Source organism: Carassius carassius, chromosome 21 (genome assembly GCF_963082965.1).
Source record: "Carassius carassius chromosome 21, fCarCar2.1, whole genome shotgun sequence".
Lineage (NCBI taxonomy): Eukaryota > Metazoa > Chordata > Actinopteri > Cypriniformes > Cyprinidae > Carassius > Carassius carassius.
In genome coordinates, this window is record NC_081775.1 from 10,051,732 (window position 1) to 10,073,886 (window position 22,155).

The 22,155-nt window shown below is 35.3% G+C and overlaps 1 protein-coding gene across 1 annotated transcript; it reads left to right on the plus strand.

Annotated features, from left to right (window-relative positions):
* LOC132097506 (inositol polyphosphate-5-phosphatase A-like) lies at positions 1-18,548 on the plus strand. Its single transcript, XM_059503250.1, has 16 exons — positions 1-494; positions 6,518-6,559; positions 7,956-8,056; positions 8,335-8,422; positions 11,439-11,502; positions 12,558-12,661; positions 12,995-13,047; positions 13,349-13,468; positions 14,520-14,604; positions 14,701-14,796; positions 15,450-15,524; positions 15,603-15,676; positions 16,244-16,355; positions 16,454-16,522; positions 16,613-16,677; positions 18,033-18,548. Exons 1-15 carry the CDS (start codon positions 435-437, stop codon positions 16,652-16,654), a joined length of 1,185 nt encoding a protein of 394 aa, XP_059359233.1. The 5' UTR covers positions 1-434; the 3' UTR covers positions 16,655-16,677; positions 18,033-18,548.
* Positions 18,549-22,155: the final 3,607 nt, after the last annotated feature.

Genomic DNA, 22,155 nt, shown 5'->3' on the forward strand with positions numbered 1-22,155 from the left:
GTGACACGGAAACTTTGACGCTGCTCGTTCGTACAGTAGCTCACAGTAGGCTACTACATGTGCGGGGCGGAGCTTCGCATGCAACATAACATTGACAGCGCAACTAGTTTGATTCAGTCTGGCACGACAGGAACTCCGAGGCTACAGATGCGTCGACGGTGGCTTAATTCAGCTTAGAAACCTAGTCCTATTACCATGCAGACAGGAGTAGAAATCCCCCCGTGTTCACCGGCGAGCAACTGAAGACCGTGGAGCTCTTTCCTCATGACAGCAGCACTGGAGATGCGCGCGGGGCTCTCGTGCGCTCTGTCTTCAGGGCGAGATAGCTAGACTTTTCTAATCTTATCTGTAAACCTTTTATTATTCCTCCACCAAGGAGCTGCTAGTGGGATTTCCTTCGTCAGATTAGACTTGTCTCCAGCTCGCTTCTTATCATGGAGATGCACACGGACGTCCTACTAGTGACTGCAAACGTCGGATCACTGTTTGACAATGTAAGTCTCCTCTGTTTAAATCCCTCAGCATTTTCCAGCTCAAAATGCACAGTGTAATTAAAGAGTCGACGCAGCGAATTATTCTGGCTTTAGTGATTTCACAACTGCTTCTTTCGCAACTGTAACGTACGCGGTTGTTTTACGTTAGTTAACCTGCTGCTGAACGCTACCTGTGTTTCTTAAAAACAGTCGTTACGTGAATAGGCCAAAACACGCTCCTGAATAGCGGACGCTTTAAACCGCTCCGACAAGCGTGTTTAATTATTTCAGTCTGTAAATTTCAGCCTGTATTATTTTCTAACTCATCCGTTGTTATATTCTACTTCGCCGTTCATAAGGGACGCCTTCTTGCGTCATTCTGCGCTGTTTTATTAAGTAGCCTAGTCTGTTAGTAATGTTTTAATGCAAACACACGCTAGATTGACGCCGCCGTTGATATTTCAGCGTGGTGCGTTTCGTAGAAAGTTAAAAGGAGTTCAACTTTTAAAACGCATCTCCGTTCCGTTACGCTGCGTCTCGCTGTCTTCGAACGCAAGAACGCGTGCTGCGCGAGCGGCAGTGACGCTTCTCTCTCATCAGTGATGGAGCTGGACCTCCTGGAGCGGTGCCTCTATAGTGATAAACCGTGCAGCAGTCAAACACACTTCAGAGATTCTTCACTCCACTGGGCCTTTCTTGCACCCGAGTCCCCACGCTAGAGTGATCTCGTCTCCCAGTCACGGTGTGCTCTCTGACAGCACCTCCCCACAGGTCTAAGGACCTATCACATACTCTGTGTGTATTCAAATAAAACAGGAAACTGACAGACAGTTGTAAGATTTTTCAAAGCGCTACCGCGAACCTGTGGCGCTGAGCTGGTGCTGCACTATGTAGGGTGCTACTAGACACTGTCCTGCAGTTATGGGCATCTGAAATTAGACTGGATAATGTTAGTTTATACTGAAGAGAAAAACAAAAACATATACAGTATAGCCTACTTGCGAATGGTAGCCTAATGTTGGCAACAGGGTTTTTAGTTACTGGAGCTAAAACCATCAAAAACTGTTTTTGTTATGGGCGTCTAGAATAAGACAGTAAGAGAATGTTAGTCCATACACACATGTGCTTGTGAATAGAAGATTAATGTTACTATAAAACCTACAAAAACTGGTTTACCTAAAAATATGTAAAAAAGTTCATTTATTTAGTTTCAATTGTGAGTTAACTAAAATAACAAAACTAATTGAATTGTGATGCACTAAACTAAACCTGAAAAAATAAAAATAAAAACTAAATGTATACTATATAGGCCTACTATAAAAAATACAAAAACACAGCCAAATCACTAAACTTTTTATATATATATATATATATATATATATATATATATATATATATATATATATATATATATATATATATATATATATATATATGTGTGTTAAAAGTTCATGGCAAGCTGTTTATACATTTTTCAAAATTGCTAGAGCTATTAATTTTTATGTTACTTGTATTTTTACTAGTATCTTTTTCTGTTTCATTCCTTATTTATTATGTAGTAGTTTTTATACTAGTGTAAGTAATGATTAAGTACTAGTGACTTGTTTCATTAGAGTCCATATATGTAGACTAAACTAACTATTGGAATTTGGATTCTCATGAAACTAGTCAGTGTTAGTTTTACTAGTCTCTGTTGAATTACTTTCTACATGAGTTGAATTTTAGGGAACCATAATACCTTTAAAACATGAAAACTGCCCACTAACTTAAATGGACAGTGAACATTTTGGTGAAAAAACATTTGAATGATTTTGCTAGCAGCAGGTGACGGTGATATACTGGGAAAACCATACACAGTAGACTGATATTTTTTTAATCGTATGTAACACAACAGTTTGAGACTTTTACATTGGATTTAGCTCAGTTTGTTCATCAGTTTTTTTTAACTTGCGTAGGTTGTCCGCTACTTGTGCTCAAGGCATGCTTGATAACAGAGTAAAGGATTGTGCAACATTTCTAAATGTTTGCATTTCCGGATGATAAAACACAAAAAAATAATGCACGTTTACACTGATGGAGGGCACAAGCATTGTCTGAATGCAAGCGAAACACCCTAGAGCCTTTTTTATTTTTTCATTTATTTATTTTTTGGACCACTAACATTTTATTCAGAAAATAAAAATCTAGTTAAAATCTTGCTGTGGAGTTAATTCCTACTGTGCATGTTCAGGCCAGATTTTCCAGAGTTGTTTTTTTGTCGTATTTGTTAGAGCATTAGCTTCATTGTGCGTATAGAGGACCGAAGCTACAAGTGGAAATTTGGCCCCGTACCCAGTTTCCTCCGGCCATGTTTGGCTGAGAAAAAGCACATGTCACAGTCCATTGTGACTGTAAACAGATGAATATCTTTTCCCAAAGGACTTCAACCCTTCCTCGCTTCTTTTTTTGAATAGGTCAGTATAAATGCTGTAGCAGACTTCCAAAAATGGTTCTGTTTTTCCTATCCACAAGAAGGACCTGTCAAGCTTTGAAACAGCCTTGAGTTTAGAGTGTTTAGCTATGATTCATCATGTTTAATGTGGTGATAACATTTGGGGTGTATCTCACAGAAAATGTTGAAATGTCCTGGCCTGCATTTCCTAAAAGCATAATGAGCCCAGTGCTAATGGTTTCTGTGTACCTCTGAGGCCCGGTGATTCACCCCCAAGTCAAAAAAAAAATTAAAAGAAGAGTAATTATATAAGTGTGTTTCAGGCCAAAGAGATTTCTGTCAACATGTTTTTGTAATGCCTCGAGTGTTTTTGACAGTGCATGCGTGTTAGATCAAGTCGTACAGTCATGCAGTTATAACAGAAAGCCCAGGTGCAAGCGTGTCTCATGGGCTCTTTATCAGCGCTTCATCAGAGCTGGTTAAAAATATCTTGTCCCCTGTGACAGTGCCCCCTGTAAGATACTGCAGTGTTTACCTGCCATTTAAAAGCATTCCAAGTCAATGAACTTAGTTCTTGTGTGCTATTTTAAGTCGAATGTTAGCACGGGCTGGAGCTGGAAGCAGGAAATGATGCATTGCAAATTTGGGAAATCCTCTTGAGAGATGAGATAAGATGAAGGAAGTTTCCATTGGCCTCCCCACCCTTCAAATTCACTGGAACCAAGAACACAGAGATAAAAGGCATGTGAGCGACAGTCCATAAAAGGTCTTTACAAGATCGAAGTAACACTGTAAATTGCATCAGATGCAATTCTATTCTAGGCCCTGTCTAATTCACTACAAGTCAATGTGATCCTGGGATTCTGTCACTGGCCGTGCAGTCGAATTCTCTTGACCTGGTTTCAACGCTTGCTTGATGGGCTGTGAAGGGAGTGGTCAGTGTTTGCATTTTTAAGTGCTCATAGCATGAAAGAGACACAAAGACAAAAGAAACAGAGCAGTACAGCAGTGTTACAGTTTGTGTGCAGACAGACCGGCAGTGCTCTGCTCTTTATCACAGTTCTACCCTTTACCTTACTGCAGAAGAAGTGAAGTAAATTTCACACTTGTGGTTATAGCAGACCACAGAGGCACACAACTGTGACACTGATAAAACCGGTCTGTTTTGTAGCAACCAGCGTTTTTAGGAAGAGGATATAGATATCTTTGAATATGTTGTGTAACATTTAGTCATTCTGTGGTTGATTTTTTTAAACTGTTTATTTTATTTTACTAAAGGCTATACTTTTCCTTTGAATAGTTATAGTGAAAGTGTTCATTATTTATGCTCCGCATTATTAATGAATCTGCAGTTTCACACAGAATTGGACCGTTTATCAGTCGCAAAAGCTTCTTATGTATTTATTAAACATTTGGCTATGATACGTTAAACTACCAATAATGAATGCAGTAACAAAAAATTATAAATTAATTCACAAGTTATAGAGTTTTATAGATTTTTACCAAAATAAATGTGGAAAAAGTCCATATTCCGTTTGGAATCCTTGTGAAAAAGAAGTGTGCTAAGTAGTATTCGATGTGCACTTATTTAGTGTAGTAAAATAAAAAATCTAGTATTCGTTTTAACACACTTAAGTGCGCTTTCAAAAAGTTTGAATGTTTTCTCATACTTTAAAGAAGTACACTTACTTTAATTTGTTGACTAATGTAATGTAAAGTTCTTATTCAATAATATTATTCAATATAACATTTTAAGTTAATTTATTTTAAATGCACTAAATTGCAAGTTTATTATTATAAATGTGTAATAAAACATTAGTTTAGCACAAATGTTTATTTGTATTCGGCAGTACCATATTTAAAAAACAATAGAATTACATATAAAAAGCAAGTTTAACTAATTTTAGCTGCATTTTATATAAATTCCAATGGTGATTATACAACATAAGTTTAAATGCATGTCTGGAAAATAAATTGCATTCAGTTCACACTTCAGTATATTATTTTAAAGTATAAGTATAAAGTATAAGTATTGTAAAATGTACTTCTTTTTCCCAGGGGACTGCTTGAAATAGCTGTAAAACATATCACACATCATAGAACATATCATAGAAACTAGTTCTCATTCTCCACCTTATAGCTGAAATATCTAAGCTTGCTGTTTTTTTCAGGTCAATCTTAATTCATTTTGCCTACTCACTCAAATGACAGGCATTTCGGCAATGCATAACCTACTGTACAGCGGCAGGGCACAGATCTTCAGATGCAAATAAACACAAGCACTGCTCCATTCACTGGATACTCCCTCAAACTAGTCTCGTATTACATTTTTGAATATCAGCAGAACGTCTGGTCCAGTTTTCATCTCAGTCTGGTCAAGAAACAGAGAGAAAACATTGATTGGCTCTGTTAAAACACTGATCTGTTTGTTTGAGCACCTCAGCCAGGGCAATATGCTTAAAAAAATGGTTTATGATACTGTAATAATTTTTTATTTCGATTGTTTTTGGTATATGTTGAAGATTTATGTTTGGAAGTCTGTTTTCGCCACTGAAGAAAAAAAGTTATTGCAACTTTTTATCTCATGATTCTGACCTTTTCTGACTTCTCTTCTCAGAATTGTAAGATATAAACTTATCAAGATTTAAAGAATTATAAAGCCAAATTCTGAGGAAAAAAGAGAGAGAGACAGAACTGGGAGTCAACTAAAAAGTCACAATTACCTTGTTTTTTTACAATTACAATTACCTTGTTGTACCTTGATTTTTTTATTCATCATAGTGGAAACTGCTTCAATATTTTATGTTTTACTTTTTAATAATATCTAATGTATCAGATGTGACTGTGTTTGAAACCTGTTTCTTCAGATAATGGTTTTTCAAACATTTGATCAAAGCTTTCCACCACACACATGCACACAGTTTTTCATATATTATTAATTCAGGTTTTTTTATGTTGATTCTTTTCTTTCATATGTGGTTTCAAACACACATTAGCCTGATTTAAGTTAGACATCTGGTCTGTCATCAGCATATGTTGACTTTATATACTTAGTAATATGTTTGACACTATACTGTGTAAATCATTTTTTTTTTCTCTCTTGTGTAGTTTGGCACTAGTATAAAACTACTTTTACCTGATGGATGGATGACATTTAGACTCTCCATGATAAATATCACATATACAGCTGTTTAATTGTTTTATCATCATTAAAATTCCAACTGTAAAATACAAACTAAATGTGCAAAGTGCAAAACAAACCTCTAGTGTACAATGTGTGCTGTATAACTATTATTATAATGTGTGCTGTCAATATTTCTGTCTAGTTTAGAGAACTTTTTATCCTTTTAAGATGGAGGTAATCATGATGGAAGCACTTGTTATTATTGGGCATATTCAGGATGCCTTTAAATGGTTTGATGCAGACCTATAGTGGCAAGATAGCCTGTAATGTCACAGTTGAAAGCACTCAGTTACTAAATGTGCGGTGGAAACCCTTTATCCAGTAAATCTCATCCGCTCTGCAGTTTAAAGCTCACAGCGTGGGTTAATCTGACCATGCTGTTAGTATTATAAAACTGGCCTAACAGGGAAATCTGGTTGTTGTCTTCAGGTGGGTGATATTGAAGGAGACTGGCTTCAAGAGTTCTTCATGGTGAGTTTGATGCATTTCACGTGTCCTTCATTCGTTCTAATGGTCACACAGATATTGTCAGAGCTGTCCATCTGTTCAAACCTGCTATAAACAAACAAACACACACACACACCTTTGCAAAGTGAACTTTACTCTGCTAAACGGACACTGTAAACCTAAAGGTGTTTGTCTCATGTATACAACCTGTCTTTTTGTGCACCATAATACCATGTTATGTTATCTGCTGTTGTCATGTTGTGAGCACACAGAAGGTGAATCACAGATTTGATGATTTTCCTGCAAGATATAATGTGTACACAATCTCTGTAGACTTTTTTACATTTAATTGCCATCTCAGTTAATTGTATTTGAAGTCCAGCTGGCTCTAAATGGGCATGACACTGTCAATTTTGTTCAAATAAAATGTTTGATACACTTTTAAATACTTTATTGGATGTAAACGGATATAAATAATCTTTAGAGTTATTCTCAAGCTGCACACACAGTAAATAACTGCTTCATCAATAGAAGACATTAAAAGCAATATAGAAAACATGATAGAGTTTTGTTTTCTACAGTAGATTGTAGGCACATATCCACCTCTAGTTACTGTTTCAGTGTTTGAAACGCGGTTGAAATCCAGTCATTTCTATAGGAATCAATGCACTTAGGAGTTTCACATCCAGATGACGCTCATGTTCAGGTTGTTCACATTAATTTGCTGCTCTGGGCAATTGAAAGCGGCTTGGTTTGAATGTGACTTTCATTGCTACAATGTTAACAAAGGGCTTTTTTCAAATTTATCTGAAATATCACTATAATCACTGCAGCTTTAGGCTTTTTTTTATAACAAAATGTTCTAAATGGGTAATTTTTTGAGCTGTGTTTTTAAGATGTCTGTGCTTTTTGTGCTGTGTCTTTGAGATTTCTGTGCTTGTGATTTCCTTATAGATCCTATTTTTGTGCTGATCCATTTTTAAATAACAGACTTTTTGTTAAACTGTGAAAAAAATAAATAAAAAAAATTCAGGGTTAAGTGTGTGGTGCAAACTGTTAAGATGAAACTGACATGAACAACGCAGTGTTGACCAGATAGCTACTCACAATACACTAATGGTTAGTAGTTAATGGTTAGTAATCTTGCTTCCTTCTATAGACAAGTTTCTGAAGACTGAAAAGGTATCATTGACATCACTGTACATGTAGAAATGTGTTGATTTATTCTTCTGATGTCAAAAAATTTGAAATTTTAAAAAGTGATGAATTTGAGTTCTGCTAATTACAGTATGTATTTTTTTTTAAATCGGTGTACTTATATGATTCTCAGGATATGATCCTTTAATGAGTTTAGAGGTGCTACATTGGATAAACCCACTGGAAATAATGGAATTGCCTTATTTAAATCATATCTCCTTAGACGGTGCACATGCATAAGCCATGCTTCGTCGCCCTGCACTTTCAGGAAGTTGGTGGAAAGGAATATATGGTGAACATGGGCCACGCAGAGAACTTTTTCCGGTGAGATTTTTGTGAGATATTGCAAATTCTGGACTACAAACTATTAACCTTATTAAAAGTACTGTACCATGTCAGTATCTAAAAGAGCAAACCACTGATCACCGTGTTTGTATAACATGAAATTAACATGAATAACACACAGAATGTTAACAAATTACAGTGTTTATTGTTTCTATATATATGTATGTCTGTATATATATATATATATATATATATATATATATATATATATATATATATATATGCAAGAATTATATTATTTTTATCCTTTTTAATAGGACCATAGAGTCCAGATATGAGATGGCTGACTTCGACAGAGTCTGTGTTTATGCAGACAGTAATTTCAAGGCTATTGACAGTTTCACGGTGAGTGATATGGCTGTTTCAGTATCTGGCAAGATGATTTCACTTGGTTGCTTAGTGATTTAGCTCATATGAAACACATCTAACCGTCATGCAATCTCTTAATGTGTCGACTCCTGCACCACCAGAGCTGTGGTTGCTTTTAATGTCCACTAGGTGGTGCTATACAATCGTTTTGAAATCTACTAGTACTCACCTCATTCACCTTCCTGTTATTGTAGTGCAATTTCAAAGTTAAAGAATAGGCCATCTACCTAAATAAAACTTTTTTTAAAGTTTTTTTTTTAAACTATTTATTAATTTAAATGAATGAGGACATGGGCTTTCAATGTCAAAAAACAAAAACAAAAAAGAAAGCACAATAACAGTACTCATGCAAGTTGTGCACTATTTTTAAAGTCTTCTGGAGCCATGAAATAGTTCTGTTTAACAGGCTGCAGTTAATTTGTTTTAAAATATGTATAATTGTTCCAACAGTGAGCTGTTATAGCTGCTGCAATTAGATCATTGTATCAGTGAGACCAATGGATCAGTCCAATTTGTGAACAAATCAAACTCATAATTTTTTCGCTACCCTTTAACTGATTTTAACTGGTCAAAGTGCTACAACAGATCATAAAATATTAAGTTATGCAAAATAAAACATACACTGGGGTCTAAAAGTCTGTGGAAGACCATATTGAAAAGTAGGATTCAGAATCTAATTTAAAGCTGTAAACAGAAAATCTAAAACAACAACAAAAAACTTTCTAAAAGTTAGATATATCGTTTCTAAACAAAAATACAAAGACCTCTTGAGTAAGTCCATTCTTAGTCAGCTGCTGTCTAACAACAGTGACGGACCAAAGACAGAGCCCTGTGGCACCCCTTTCATTACTCAGAGTAAAATCTGTAAAAAGAGAGAAGTTGCTGGTGTTTGGCAGGGTATTAACCCCCAGCCCACCCAGGTGAGAGGTACTGTGTGTGTGTTTGTACACTATGTGTTACGTCTGTACCTTGATGGACTGGGTTAATGTGCAGGAGTGGCCAGGCAGCGGACCGAGTCAATACGTTTAACTCCAGATTAAAACTATTGATTAGGCCCTCTCATCTGAACATGATAAATAAACTTAAGGTCTGCGTATGTGAGTGAGCGAGTGTATATTTGTTTTGTTGATGCAGGAGGATCAGTGAGTTTTTTTTGTTTGTTTGTTTTTTTTGTATGTGGACCCTTTGCCAAACCTACTTTTGTTACAAAAAAAAAAATGTACGTAAAAATGTTGAAATGCCACACACAAAAAAACTTTGTCAAACCAGATTTGTCCCTTTACATGAGCCTGTTTCAACATGCCCACACACATACATAAACTAAAATAGAGATCAGCACACTCACAGCTGTACACCTATCTTCATCAATCAGGCCAGTGCAGCATTTAATAAAAAAATGTTGACTTAAAAGTGATTTTTTTTTATCTAAACACCATTTGTACGATGAGTGTGCCAGACACTCTCTGCATTTACACACACACACACACACACACACACACTTCCCAGTCAAGCGATGATTCACAGCCCTCAGAAAACTAATTACAAATCAATACAGATGATGTGAGACAAATGAGAATGAAGGTGGGTGTTAACACAGACAGTGACTATGTGTGTGTGTTTGTGTTAGAGTATGTGAGTGAGTTCATGCACTGCATTGAGGACCTTTATTATAAAAAGTTGCCAAATTGTAGCAAGATTTTAGTTCATTTTATGCCATCACAGTAATTTGCTTTGGCTATCAAAGAGACTAATTTTTCCCATGTCTATAATCTAAATCAGGAAGTATGTAATTTGAAGTCAGTTGTCTTTGCTCATACGCTAACAAAAAATATACTACAGTTCTGTAGTTTGGGGTCAGTAAGATTTATTAACATTTGAAAGAGTCTGTTTTCATTTGATCAAAAATGCATTTTATTTTAATATACTATAAAATGTAATGTATTCTTTTGATGCAAAGCTGAACTTTCAGCATCATTACTCCAGTCTTCAGTATCATCTTCAGAAATCATTCTTATCATTTGGATTTGCTGCTCAAGAAACATTTCTTATTATTGTCAATGTTAAAAGAAAAGCAATTATTTGAAATATAACTTTTTGACAAAAAACAGAACTGCATTGACATTTTATATTAGAATATAAAATGCTAATCATCCAAACTTTGACCTCTTGTTAAAAAAAGTCAGAATCCAGTCATTTCCCAGTCTCCCTCCCCAGTCATTCCTTGTCCCTCCATAGCTATGGCATTTGGCTAGTGCATGTGCCTGCTGTAATATCCAGTCTCTCAAGACTGGTCATCTAGAAAGCATTGTCATATTACAAAGCATAATTCCTTTCACAAGATTCATATATTTCTCCTGGGATGGGTATTTGGAACAAAGCATGGCTGTGTGTGTGTGTTTATGGTGTGGCGTGCTTCATGTCAAAACATCCCTCAACGGCGGGTCATTTTTCTCTGCCATGCATGGGGCTTGTGTTGGGTCAACAGCAGGGCTCTGTGTTTAATCCCTGTGTGATTGTTTTAATTTTCTGTCCGTATTGATCTCTGCGGGACTGGATTGATGTGCGCTCACTGGAGCAAGCAGCTAGTACATTAAATCCATTCAGCATGCTGTCAGAAAAGACGCGGGAAGTGTGTGTTTGTGCGTGAGGTTTGTGAGTATATCGCATTGGCATATCTGGGTGTTTTTTGAGTACCAAAACTATAGGCAAGTCTGTAATGGGATAGTTCAGAAAGATCATTGACTGTAATAGTGTCTTGAAAGTCAGGGTTTAAAGATTATGATGTGTGCACATCATCAATATCTTTCAAAATCAGAACAGCTCTTTAGACATTAGGGATCTCTGTTAACCCCTGCTTGTGCATGACTTTAAGCAGTCAGATCATTAGCCAGTATCCAATCAGGACATTATTAAAGCTTCAATCAGAAGATCACGTGAAATCATTCATGATTGTTTGTTTGTCTGTTTGACTGATTGATTTATTTGTTTTTAGGCTCTGGGAAGCATGTATTTCATCCACAAGTCTCTGAAAAATATCCAACAATATGACTTCAGTGGTAAGCTTTTATACTAATATAAGGTGTTATGGTTTTCATTCCATATTTGGCAAAATGTCTAGCTGAATGTGCATCATCCTGCTTATTGCATGGCTATTTGGCAGATAAATAAATAAATAGGCATGAAATAGTCTAAAAATATATAGAATAAAATATTTGTCAGTTATTTGTCATTAGTCAGTTTTTTATAGAATTAGGATAAATAAACCTATATTTTCTTGACATATTTCAGTATTTTAACATGAAAAATGATGGTACCTTATCTAAATTGTCAAGTACTGTATCTATACATGATTAAAGTACTGTAGTACTGCCTTTAATTTATACTTATGAAAACATAAGTAACAGAAAATGACAGTCTACTAAGAAACACCGTTGGATGCTTTACAGTAATTAGAATTCAAATGTTCAAAATTTAGGTTAATTTAAAAAACAGTTCTGGTTTTCAAAATTATTTACTAATATATATTACAGTATGTAAATGCTAAATCGAATGTCTGTTTGATGATATGGTCATTTATATACACAGATTATGTTGTGAAGCAGATTAAAAGTTTCAATATTTAACATGTGAATTATATTTATAAGATATTTGTTTTGTACAAAATCTGTATTTTTTTTAATTTTTGAATTTTTTTGTAATAAAGTTATGAATTTCAGTGAAGTTCACACATAATCCCACATGTCGAAAAACAATACATTAACTGCCATTAACAGAGAGATAAATTTCCATCCAACACAAAGCAAATAAATGTTCTTCTTTGACTCATTAGGTTAGAGTCTCTGATAAAACAGGATTTAACCTCATAAGCTTTTTCACTAGGCTTCATCTGTTCTAGTCACAGCATCTCATGAATAAGCTCTCAAGAAGAGGACTAATAGAAGAGCCATTAAAATCAGCGGACCAATGAATCTGGTCCCTATCAAATCAGTGTCTCATAGATCCGGCGCTCACAGCCTACAGCCACGCGACAGCTCTAACATTAGTATATTGATTTTACATTTGCATGCTTTTCTTACAATATGTCTTGTTTGTTTACCCCTCATCCTTGTAGTGAAGGAGTTTAAAGCCGTATCAGGCCATAACAAGTACATGGGCTCGCTGGAAGAAGTGGCTACCATAGAAAAAGAGAAATTCCCTAAGAACTTTTGGCCTGATGTAAGTGTGTGTGTAGTGCCCGTTTCTTTCTTTTTAAACTATTGTACTCAATTTTTATTCAGTTCAGAATCTCTGGTATCACACACTTCTTTTTTTTTGTATACATTATTAAGGTTTATTTTGCTTGCACTTGTATTGCTTAAATGTACAATGCACAGAGCATTTGTTTGTTTGCGAACTCTGGTAGCAGAGCAAATAAGTTCCTCTGTACTATTCTTGAAAATTACATTATTACTAAAATACAGTTAATCACCGTTACTCATATTTGGTCTTTAAAACTATATGATTGCATCCTTGGTTTTCATTGGCATATGTGTGTGCATTTAATTACAGTTCAAGTGGTCCAGAAAAGGTTACATGAGGACACGATGGCTCATTCACAGCCAGTATGTTTGTGCACACACACACACTTCACCTTTCTATCATGTATGTGTTTTTGGCCTCAAACACGTTGTGTTAGCTGTGTGTTAGTGGAATCGAGTGTCATCAGAAGTGCATTAATTGCAGACATGTGGCAGCAGCACAATAGAGGAGCACTGGAAGCTGAAGACTGAGTGAACTGTCTGAGAGCCTGTGAACTCCATCCTGTCAGCTAATGTCCTGCATCAGTCACTGAGACTGACAGGATTGATAGACACCCCCCCCCCCACCCCCAATTTAATATGTTATCTGTGTGTGTGTGTACAGGGGTTTAGACCTGGTGAATGTTCACCTGTTTCACGACGCCTCCAACCTCATAGCCTGCAACTCTAGTCCGTCGGTGTATTCTGCAAACCGCAAGAAAGCGCTCAGATACGTCATCAAAAGGTTTATGCTTCTGAATTATTTCATAAATGCAGAACAAAAATGAAAATTGGCTGAAAATGTACTCACCTTCAAGCCATCTAAGATGTAGATGACTTTGTTTCTTCATCAGAACAGATTTTGAGACCTTACATCACTTGCTCACCTGTGGATGCTCTGCAGTGAATGGGTGCCGTCAGAATGAGAGTCCAAACAGCTGATAAAAAACCTCACAATAATCCACAAGTAATCCACACCACTCCAGTCCATCATTAACATCTTGTGGAGTGAAAAACTGGATGTTTATAAGAAACAAGACCTATCATTAAGAATAAGATTAAGTTTGAACTGACACTTCTGGCCAGAATACAAGTCCATAATTCATAATAATGCTACCTCCATTGAAAAAGTCCATCCTCTGTTGTCCTCTCACATCAAAATCCACCAACATGATTTTTTACTAACTAACTGTTTTGTCTTGTAAATGATGCTTGATCTGCTTCATATTTCTCACCTGATTCAGACAACTTTTTTCATTGAAGAAAGCAACATTTATAGAATGAGGACATGGTTTGAAGCAATGGTTTGAAGTTAAAAACATATTAATAGTGGATTTACAAGCCATAGTCATAGGTTGTGGATTATTGTGGTGTTTTTATCAGCTGTTTGGACTCTCATTCTGACGGCACCCATTCACTGCAGAGGATCCACTGGTGAGCAAGTTATGTAATGCTACATTTCTCCAAATCTGATCTGATGAAAATGCAAACTCATCTACATCTGATGAGATGTGGTCTGGACATATGGTCTGAGCAGATAAACTTTGAAGCCAATTTTCACTTTTGAGTGAACTTTTCCTTTAAACCATAGACACAGTGGTGGAGAAAATAATATTAAGTTATAATTTCATAGTTTACTAGAATTGAGCACTATCCAACATTATTTCCAGCTGGAGATGCTCCTACACACAGAAATACATCACAGTCAAATTCTGTGTCTTGTCTTGTCTTGCAGCAGAAAAGACACTGAGTGAAATGAGGTTGTTGGTCCCATTGCTCTTTCTCTTGTCTTGCAGGATATCAGATAGCAGCTACAGTCCTCTTCCCTTCTTCCTGTTTGGGGATTTCAATTTCCGCCTTGACACACTTAGTCTAGTACAGGTAGGTCTGTCTGATAAACTGCATGATATGTCAAACCACTGAACGAATAACACATAAATTATATAAAGATGCATATGGGTATTTGTGTGTGTGCAGAACCTCTCCATGTCGGCTGATATCCAGATGGTAAAAAGAAACAGTAGCAACGAGGTAGAAAAAATCATCTTCGAAGAGAAGGACAATGACCACAAGGTGAATATTTATTTTCAAAGTAGTTCATTACATGGATTAAATACATGGAAATGCATGTCTTATAATGCACTGCTTTACTGTATTTTTGATCAAATAAATACCTTGTTGTGTATAAGAGACTTACACTCACCAATGTGTATATATATATATATATATATAGAATATACAGTAAATTACAGTAAATTGACAGCCTTATTTTTTTTTATTTTTTAAAAAGTTTTATGATTATGTTCTTGCACCAGTCACCAGCAAATCTATCATCAAACTTGCTTTACGAAGACTTTGTAAACATAAATGTTAAAGGCTCCGACTTTGTGTCCAGGAGATGATTAATATTTTCTTTTTGTGTGCGCTCAGACATATCCAGTGCACTGTCCAGTCAGATTTATGGTTTTTGGAGGGTTGATATTGACTTCTTGCCAGTCCAGATCATGCGAGCTTGCATTTAGATCGCTCCTGCAGACGGGTGCTTCATTTTTGTGCCAGCAAAGTTGGAGTTACTCTCCGTTCTTTGCTAGTTTTTATATGCCCTGCATTAACCTCTGTCTTTCTCTTTTCACCTCTTTGTCTTTCCTGTGTTTATTTTTTCTTTACCCTTGTTTTATTCTATCTCTTTGTCTTCTGTACCCTTTTTTTAATCACTCTATCACTAGGTCCTCCTTCATATAGAGAGCAAGTTATTTGCTTACTTGCACCAGGCCATGTTCAGAGAAAACAACGGAAAAGAGGTCTGAATTTTGTTTTAAGAAATGAGACATAGCGTCTAATCAAAAGAGTCTGTGCTTATGTATTGTTCTGTCTTTCAGCTGCTGAAGTACGATAAGGAGATCTCTGCATTCCACGACGTCATCACAGAGGAGGAGATCCACTTTCCTCCCAGGTGAGCAGCTTGAGGAAGTCTTCTTAAACACCCACAATGCACAATATATTCATTAGTGCAAAATATTCTAAATATAAAAATCAAAGCATAATATTGTTCTCAGCTCCTGAAAGATATGACCTTTCTACAAGATAAAACTGTATCATTTTAAACAACATTAACTAATCCTGAAAAAAATGTATCACAGTTTCCACAAAAATATGAAGCATTAGCATTTTAGAAGCAATATCAGCATTTTAGAATGATTTCTGAAGGATCAAGTGACACTGAAGACTAGTAATGATACTTAATATTAAGCTTTGCAACACAGGAATAATTTATAGTTTACAATATATTTAAATAGAAAACAGTTATTGTAAATAATCATATTTATATGTAACTTTTTTAATGTATTTTTCCATCAAATAACAAGAGACTTTCAGAAAGATGTAAAAATCTTACCAACACCCAAACTTTTGAAGCAGTGTGTCACATTACTGAATTCAAACGTCTTTAAATAATTTATTGAAGCTGCCAGTCCAAAATAGTGTAATTTTCATGTCGTGTATCTTGTTTGAATGTTTTCAGTTATCCATACAGTGAAGACTACACTAAACCTACACAGTACATGAACACACGATGCCCGGCATGGTGCGATCGCATCCTGATGTCCCACAGCGCATCAGACATCATCCACCGGGTGAGTTGACATTCATTACTGTATATCTTCTTAGCTATTACAGATCTAAGTGATTGATCAAATGAATTAGCAGTTGATTAATTGTTTGTTGTCTGCAGAGGGAGGAGGGTGAGAGTGGGGTTGTTTATAACACACTGGGCTCCAACATCTGCATGGGAGACCACAAGGTGATCAAAATCAAAATCAATAAACAAATGACAAAGATTTATACTAAGTATTTGCCATATTAATGTTTATCTTTTATGTCTTCCCTCCAGCCGGTTTTCCTGTTTTTTCCAATGAAGACAATTACACATTGACACAGTCCAGGGAGAGTCGGAGGGTGAGGCATGTGATTGTATTGTTTGCTTTTTTAATTAAAAAAAAAGCTGCTTTTTTGCTTTTTTTTAATGATCTCAATTTACTAGTTCTAGTTTTGTTCAATATATATATATATATACATATGGACAATATAATTAACTTATGTAAAACATATATTTTTGTAATATCATTATGCATGGTGAGCAGCTTTAAAAAGTATTGTTAAACACTTGACAGTGTAGTACACAATATTTATAAATCACAATGTAGTACACAAAATATTATAAACATAACAATCAAAAGATATTGTTTTCAGCTTCTAAAAGGCCAATATATAATATAGATATATCATTAAGATTAAACTGTAATATTAGGCATTAGTTTGGGGTCAGCAAGACTTTTTTTAAAGAAAATAATTTTTCATTAAATTGCTCAAAAATGGCAGAAAAGTCATTTACATTTATGAAAGGCCGTCTGTCCGCTCTAGGGCTCTGTTCTGATCTTCCCCGAGGAGCCGTTAGCAGCCCCTCGATCCTCATTTCCTGTGACTCTGAGCTGAGATGAAGCACCTCAGTGCCGCGTGATTGAAGACGCGTCCCGCCATCTCTTAAGCCTACACAAGCAATTCTGTAAAAGCTGCAGTGTTCATTAATTACAGATACACAGGACACAGATCTATCCTGCATCGTTGTCCTCTATTGGCATCTTTAGGGCAATGATTTTGTTTTGCTGCCAGTTTTATGTGTGTTCTATAGGTTTTGCTTGTCTAGGGTTTAGATGGCTTTACTAGTGCTGCTGGTCTGTCATTAGTCTGCTATTGCTGTTCGATTATAGACATTAATATTCCTAGATACCTAAATCAGAGAATTGGGGTCTAAAAGATTTTTTGTTGTTGTTAATAAGTTATTTAGATTATATGTGTAAGACCTTACAATATATATTGTAAAGGTTTTTATTCAGCTAAAATGGAAAACTTTAATTGCTTTCTTAACATTTTCAGTAAATTAGTCAAACCATTTAGACTGCTTTTGAATGTAATTACAAGAAAATCCAGATGAAACTAACCCTAGTGAAGAAATATATTTAATGCTAAGTATACTACATTATACTTAGCATATAAATACATTTACATATTTATGTGCTTTTCATAAAAATACACAGCAACTGTACTGTTAGTTTACTACTATTGTGAAACAGAAACGTTCTTCTAGGTTCTCTATGAAACCATTTAGACAAAAATGTTCTTAAATGGCATGACAAAGCACCTTCATTTTTAAGAGTGTAATACTCATAAATCAGACAAATGAGTCTAAACGTCTAATGTTTTCATATATTTAGACTGTATGTGTTCCTAAACACTCTTTCTTTTTTCATCAGGGCTTCCTGCGTTGTTGATGTGTACCTAGAAGTTATTCTGTGGACATCTCTACCGATCAAGCCAGTACACACACACCGAGACATGAGCAGACCCTTACAACAACTACCCACCGATCGCAAAGGACCCCCGAAACCTCCAGCACAACACATGAACCGTTCATTTCTAAAAGCCATGTTCTCTGGTTTCACAATATACATTTAACAAAGACTTAAGTATGTTCAGCGTGACTTCAGCGCAAAAACACTTCTCAAAGCTCTCAACTCCTGACTTTTAGGTTTACACTTTGCATAGAGTATGTAAACTTCTGCGGATTACTATGGCAAAGCTTTAAAATTACAACTCCATTGGTGTGCTTTTACAGAACTCATTGTAAGGATGTGAATGCAAGTACAAGTATGCTAAGCATATCCAAACGCAAGCTGCTGCAACGCACAAGCTTTTGTGGCTGCTTGAATCCAAAATCCGGAAAACTTTTTGCATTACAGTTCATTCATAGAGTGTAGCAACCATTCTGGTAAAACACTGTAGTTCTTATACTTCCTGCACGCATGAGATTTGCATTTGCATTTTTCACTGGCTTCAGCACTTACGGCTGTCAGCTTCAGTCATTGTCTCTGCGGAGTTGTTAGTCAGACTCTTGGATCGATAGAATATGTACAGGACAGCAAGGGACGAGTTATAAAGCCATTAGCACTTGTGAATTATGGAAATCCCACCCAGAGTGACCTGGCCTGGAAGCCCCCAGACTTTTAATTAGAGCACTAGTGCAATGCGAATGCTAATGTGGAGTGTAGCGCTCCAAGATGTTTTTGTTTTTTTAATTGTGTCGAATCTTGGGGAACTTGTTTTGTTATAAAGCTCTATAGTTTCTCAATTGTGTTGGTCCAGCGTTAAATCCGTTTAAAGCTAGTCATAATGACCAATTTTCATATTTTGTGTGGTAATATGCTGGTTTGTAAATTGCTTTATTCAATGCTTTATGACATAACTTTAAATTGTAAATAGGTGTAGTGCTTCTTAACAGCCTACATGAATCACCTTCTAAGTGAATGCAGTCACAGATGCTCAGAAATGATATTAAAGAGAGAAAATTTCACCCAAAAAGGCCAATTTTGTCATTATTAAATCATTATTGTATGAGCTTCTTTCTTGTGTTGAACTCAAAATATTATATATTTGATATTTTGAAAAAAGTTGGTAAACAAACAGTTGACGGTTTACAGTAGCCATCGACTTACATTGTATTTTTTCCATACTATAGAAGTCAATGGCTACCGTCAACTGTTTAGTGACCTACATTCTTCAAAATATCTTCTTTTGTGCTCAACAAAAAACTCAAAAACTCATACAGGTTCAGAACAACATGATGAGAATGACAGGATTTGCATTTTTGGGTGCACCATCCCTTTAAGAATGAGATGTTGACACACTTTTATAGTAAAATATCCCTTTAAATGTCCTCAGCAACATGTTCCTCATTTCAAATCCAAATCAAACTATTTTTAAACCTCTACAAGCGATAATATCCAGATATGACAGGGCCATGGTTTTGAATTTATTGATTAAGTCGATATAATCTGAACACCCCATGCATAATTTACACACGAGGGTTAAACCGTACGGCCCACCTGTCAATAATGGACTTGTTGTAGTTGATTCATGGTATGGTCAACATAATTTACTGTTCTCGAGGGCATCGCTTCAAACCCTGGCTCAATAGGAGGCCATGGAGTCGCTCGGCATCAATGTCATTAACATTTAAGATTTTAGAGATAAACACAAACACTACAGTCTTTGAGATTTATGTGCACTGTTATTAGCATGCTAAGTTAAACGTGTATGTAGCCATTCATGTTTGCACTCGTTTTGGGGAATTATTTTACTTCGCAGTGATGTGAACATTCATAGAACATTTTAAAAGAGTTTTGCTCGTAGCAGTTGTGAAATTAGACACATTGCTTATTTTATGTTAACCTTTTTTAAGTTATTTCTACTTTCTGTCTCTGACTTTCTCTTTTTCTTTTTCATAAAAAAAAAAGAAACTTGTTTGAGGCATTGTACCAGGATCTGCCGAGAACAGTTGAAAAACATATTCTATATTATTATATAGTGTCAATCCAGATGATGGATGGTGGTGAAAAATGTAAGATAAATGGTGACTGCTGGGCCAAGGGAAACTTGTCGATAAGATCAGGACATTTGCAATTTGAAATTATAGGTTGTTCATAGGTTTAAACACAGTCATATATCTTAAAACAAACAGTCATCTTCATACCGAAAAATTGCAGAAGCTGAAAAAAGACTCTTGGCTCTCTTATGACACGCTGTGCCAAATATTTGTTTATTTCCTCATTTTTTTCCCATTTTGTCACTTGTGACGAACCTTGTTTTTGGTAGATCTGTTGTAACGGATGTGAAATGCAGTAAGATACAGCTGCAGTGCATTTACTTTAGCCGTACCTCACGTGCTGCGGAATGTTGGACTGGCCTGAAACGGTCTAAAGAAAGACCCTCTTACTGTACCCTCTGCAGCACCTATGAATGTTTTTCTTAAATTTCCTAATAAAATGTATATATTCATCAACTAAGAGGTTGTGTTGTTTGTTAGCCTGACAGATGCATTAATACTGCGTGTGTTAAATGAATATTTCAATTGGGTGAAGAAATAGTAACATCTATTCAAACTCAAATATAGAAATTATTTATTTTAATTGTAAGTCTCTTATGCTCACCAAGGTTTAATTTATTTGTTCAAAAATACAATAAAAGCAGTAAAAATGTAAAATATTATTACAATTTAAAATAGTTATTTTCAATTTGAATACATTTCTAAATGCAATTTATTCCTGTGATGCAAAGCTGTATTTTCAGCATCATTACTCCAGTCTTCAGTGTCACATGATCCTTCAGAAATCACTCTAATATTCTGATTTGCATACGTATTGCATTTTTTTGAAATATAAATCTCTTGTAAAATTATAAATGTCTTTAAAAAATAGAATAACCTACTGGGGTAAAGTAATTGTAATACATAAGAATAATAATTTTATTAAAATAAAAATTGATGATAATGAATCCTGATATATTGAGTTTGACACATTGCAACAGGTGTTAAAATTAGCATCACTGAGAAGATCCATTAATGACTGTTCGGTCAGTTCTTTCACATCGACTTTCACATTGATCACATTAATTGATCAATCCAAACTCAGTATCATTATGAGTCTATTTAATTGAGGTGTGCAGTTAAGATCCATTGCAGTGTCCATAACACACACACACACACACACACACACACACACACCATCTGCTCTCTGATTTAGATGAAAGGATCTGAGATCTGACTAATGTCTGCCTGTAGACATCTGATCTCAAAGGAGCCATTAGTTAAATGAGATTCATCAAACTGAAAAAAAAGACCACTTCATACGGAGCACCTGCTGATTTGCTGAAGAATTATCAGAGTAGGTTTAGCATTCACTGACGGTTCAAACAACCTTTTCAACAGGTTAAGCATGTTACTTCCTATTAATTGTGATAAAGACGATGAAAGCAATGTGAGTTGTGGCTTTATTTATTACTGTGAAATGTTATGAAATATATAAACACTATTTTCAAAAGTTTGGGTTCGGTAAGAGTTTTTAAAATTATGTTGAAAGAAATCTATTATGCTCGCAAAGCTGCTTTTATTTAATCAATAATACAGTATAATTATTGTGAAATATTATTACAATTTAAAATAACTGTTTTTTTCTGCAAGTTAACGGTTAACTTAACAAAATACCCTTAAAAATGTATTTTTTTTTTTTTTTTTTTTTTTTTTTACTAAACAAATAGTATGATGTCGAAAAAAATTTCAACATAACTGCGCAAACGTAAACATTTAAAACAGTACTTTATTGGGCATTTTCATTCAAATTAATTTACAGATCATAGATATTATATGCCTTTTAGATGCTAACATTTGACTTTATTTGTATAACTGAATTGATGTAATTATCGCACAACATGAAATGCTTGTAAACGACAGCTGACTTAAACTCTGATATTGCTGGACAATCTGAACCGCTGTAAGGACTAACATAAACACATTTCATAATCATCAGTTTTGGAAGAAAGAAA

Bases quoted from the DNA above. Each gene is read 5' to 3' on its own strand.
- LOC132097506 (XM_059503250.1), top strand. From the start codon at position 435: ATGGAGATGCACACGGACGTCCTACTAGTGACTGCAAACGTCGGATCA. The intron at 6,560-7,955 runs GTGAGTTTGATG...ATATCTCCTTAG, and splicing joins GGCTTCAAGAGTTCTTCATG to ACGGTGCACATGCATAAGCC. The intron at 13,469-14,519 runs GTTTATGCTTCT...CTTGTCTTGCAG, and splicing joins CTCAGATACGTCATCAAAAG to GATATCAGATAGCAGCTACA.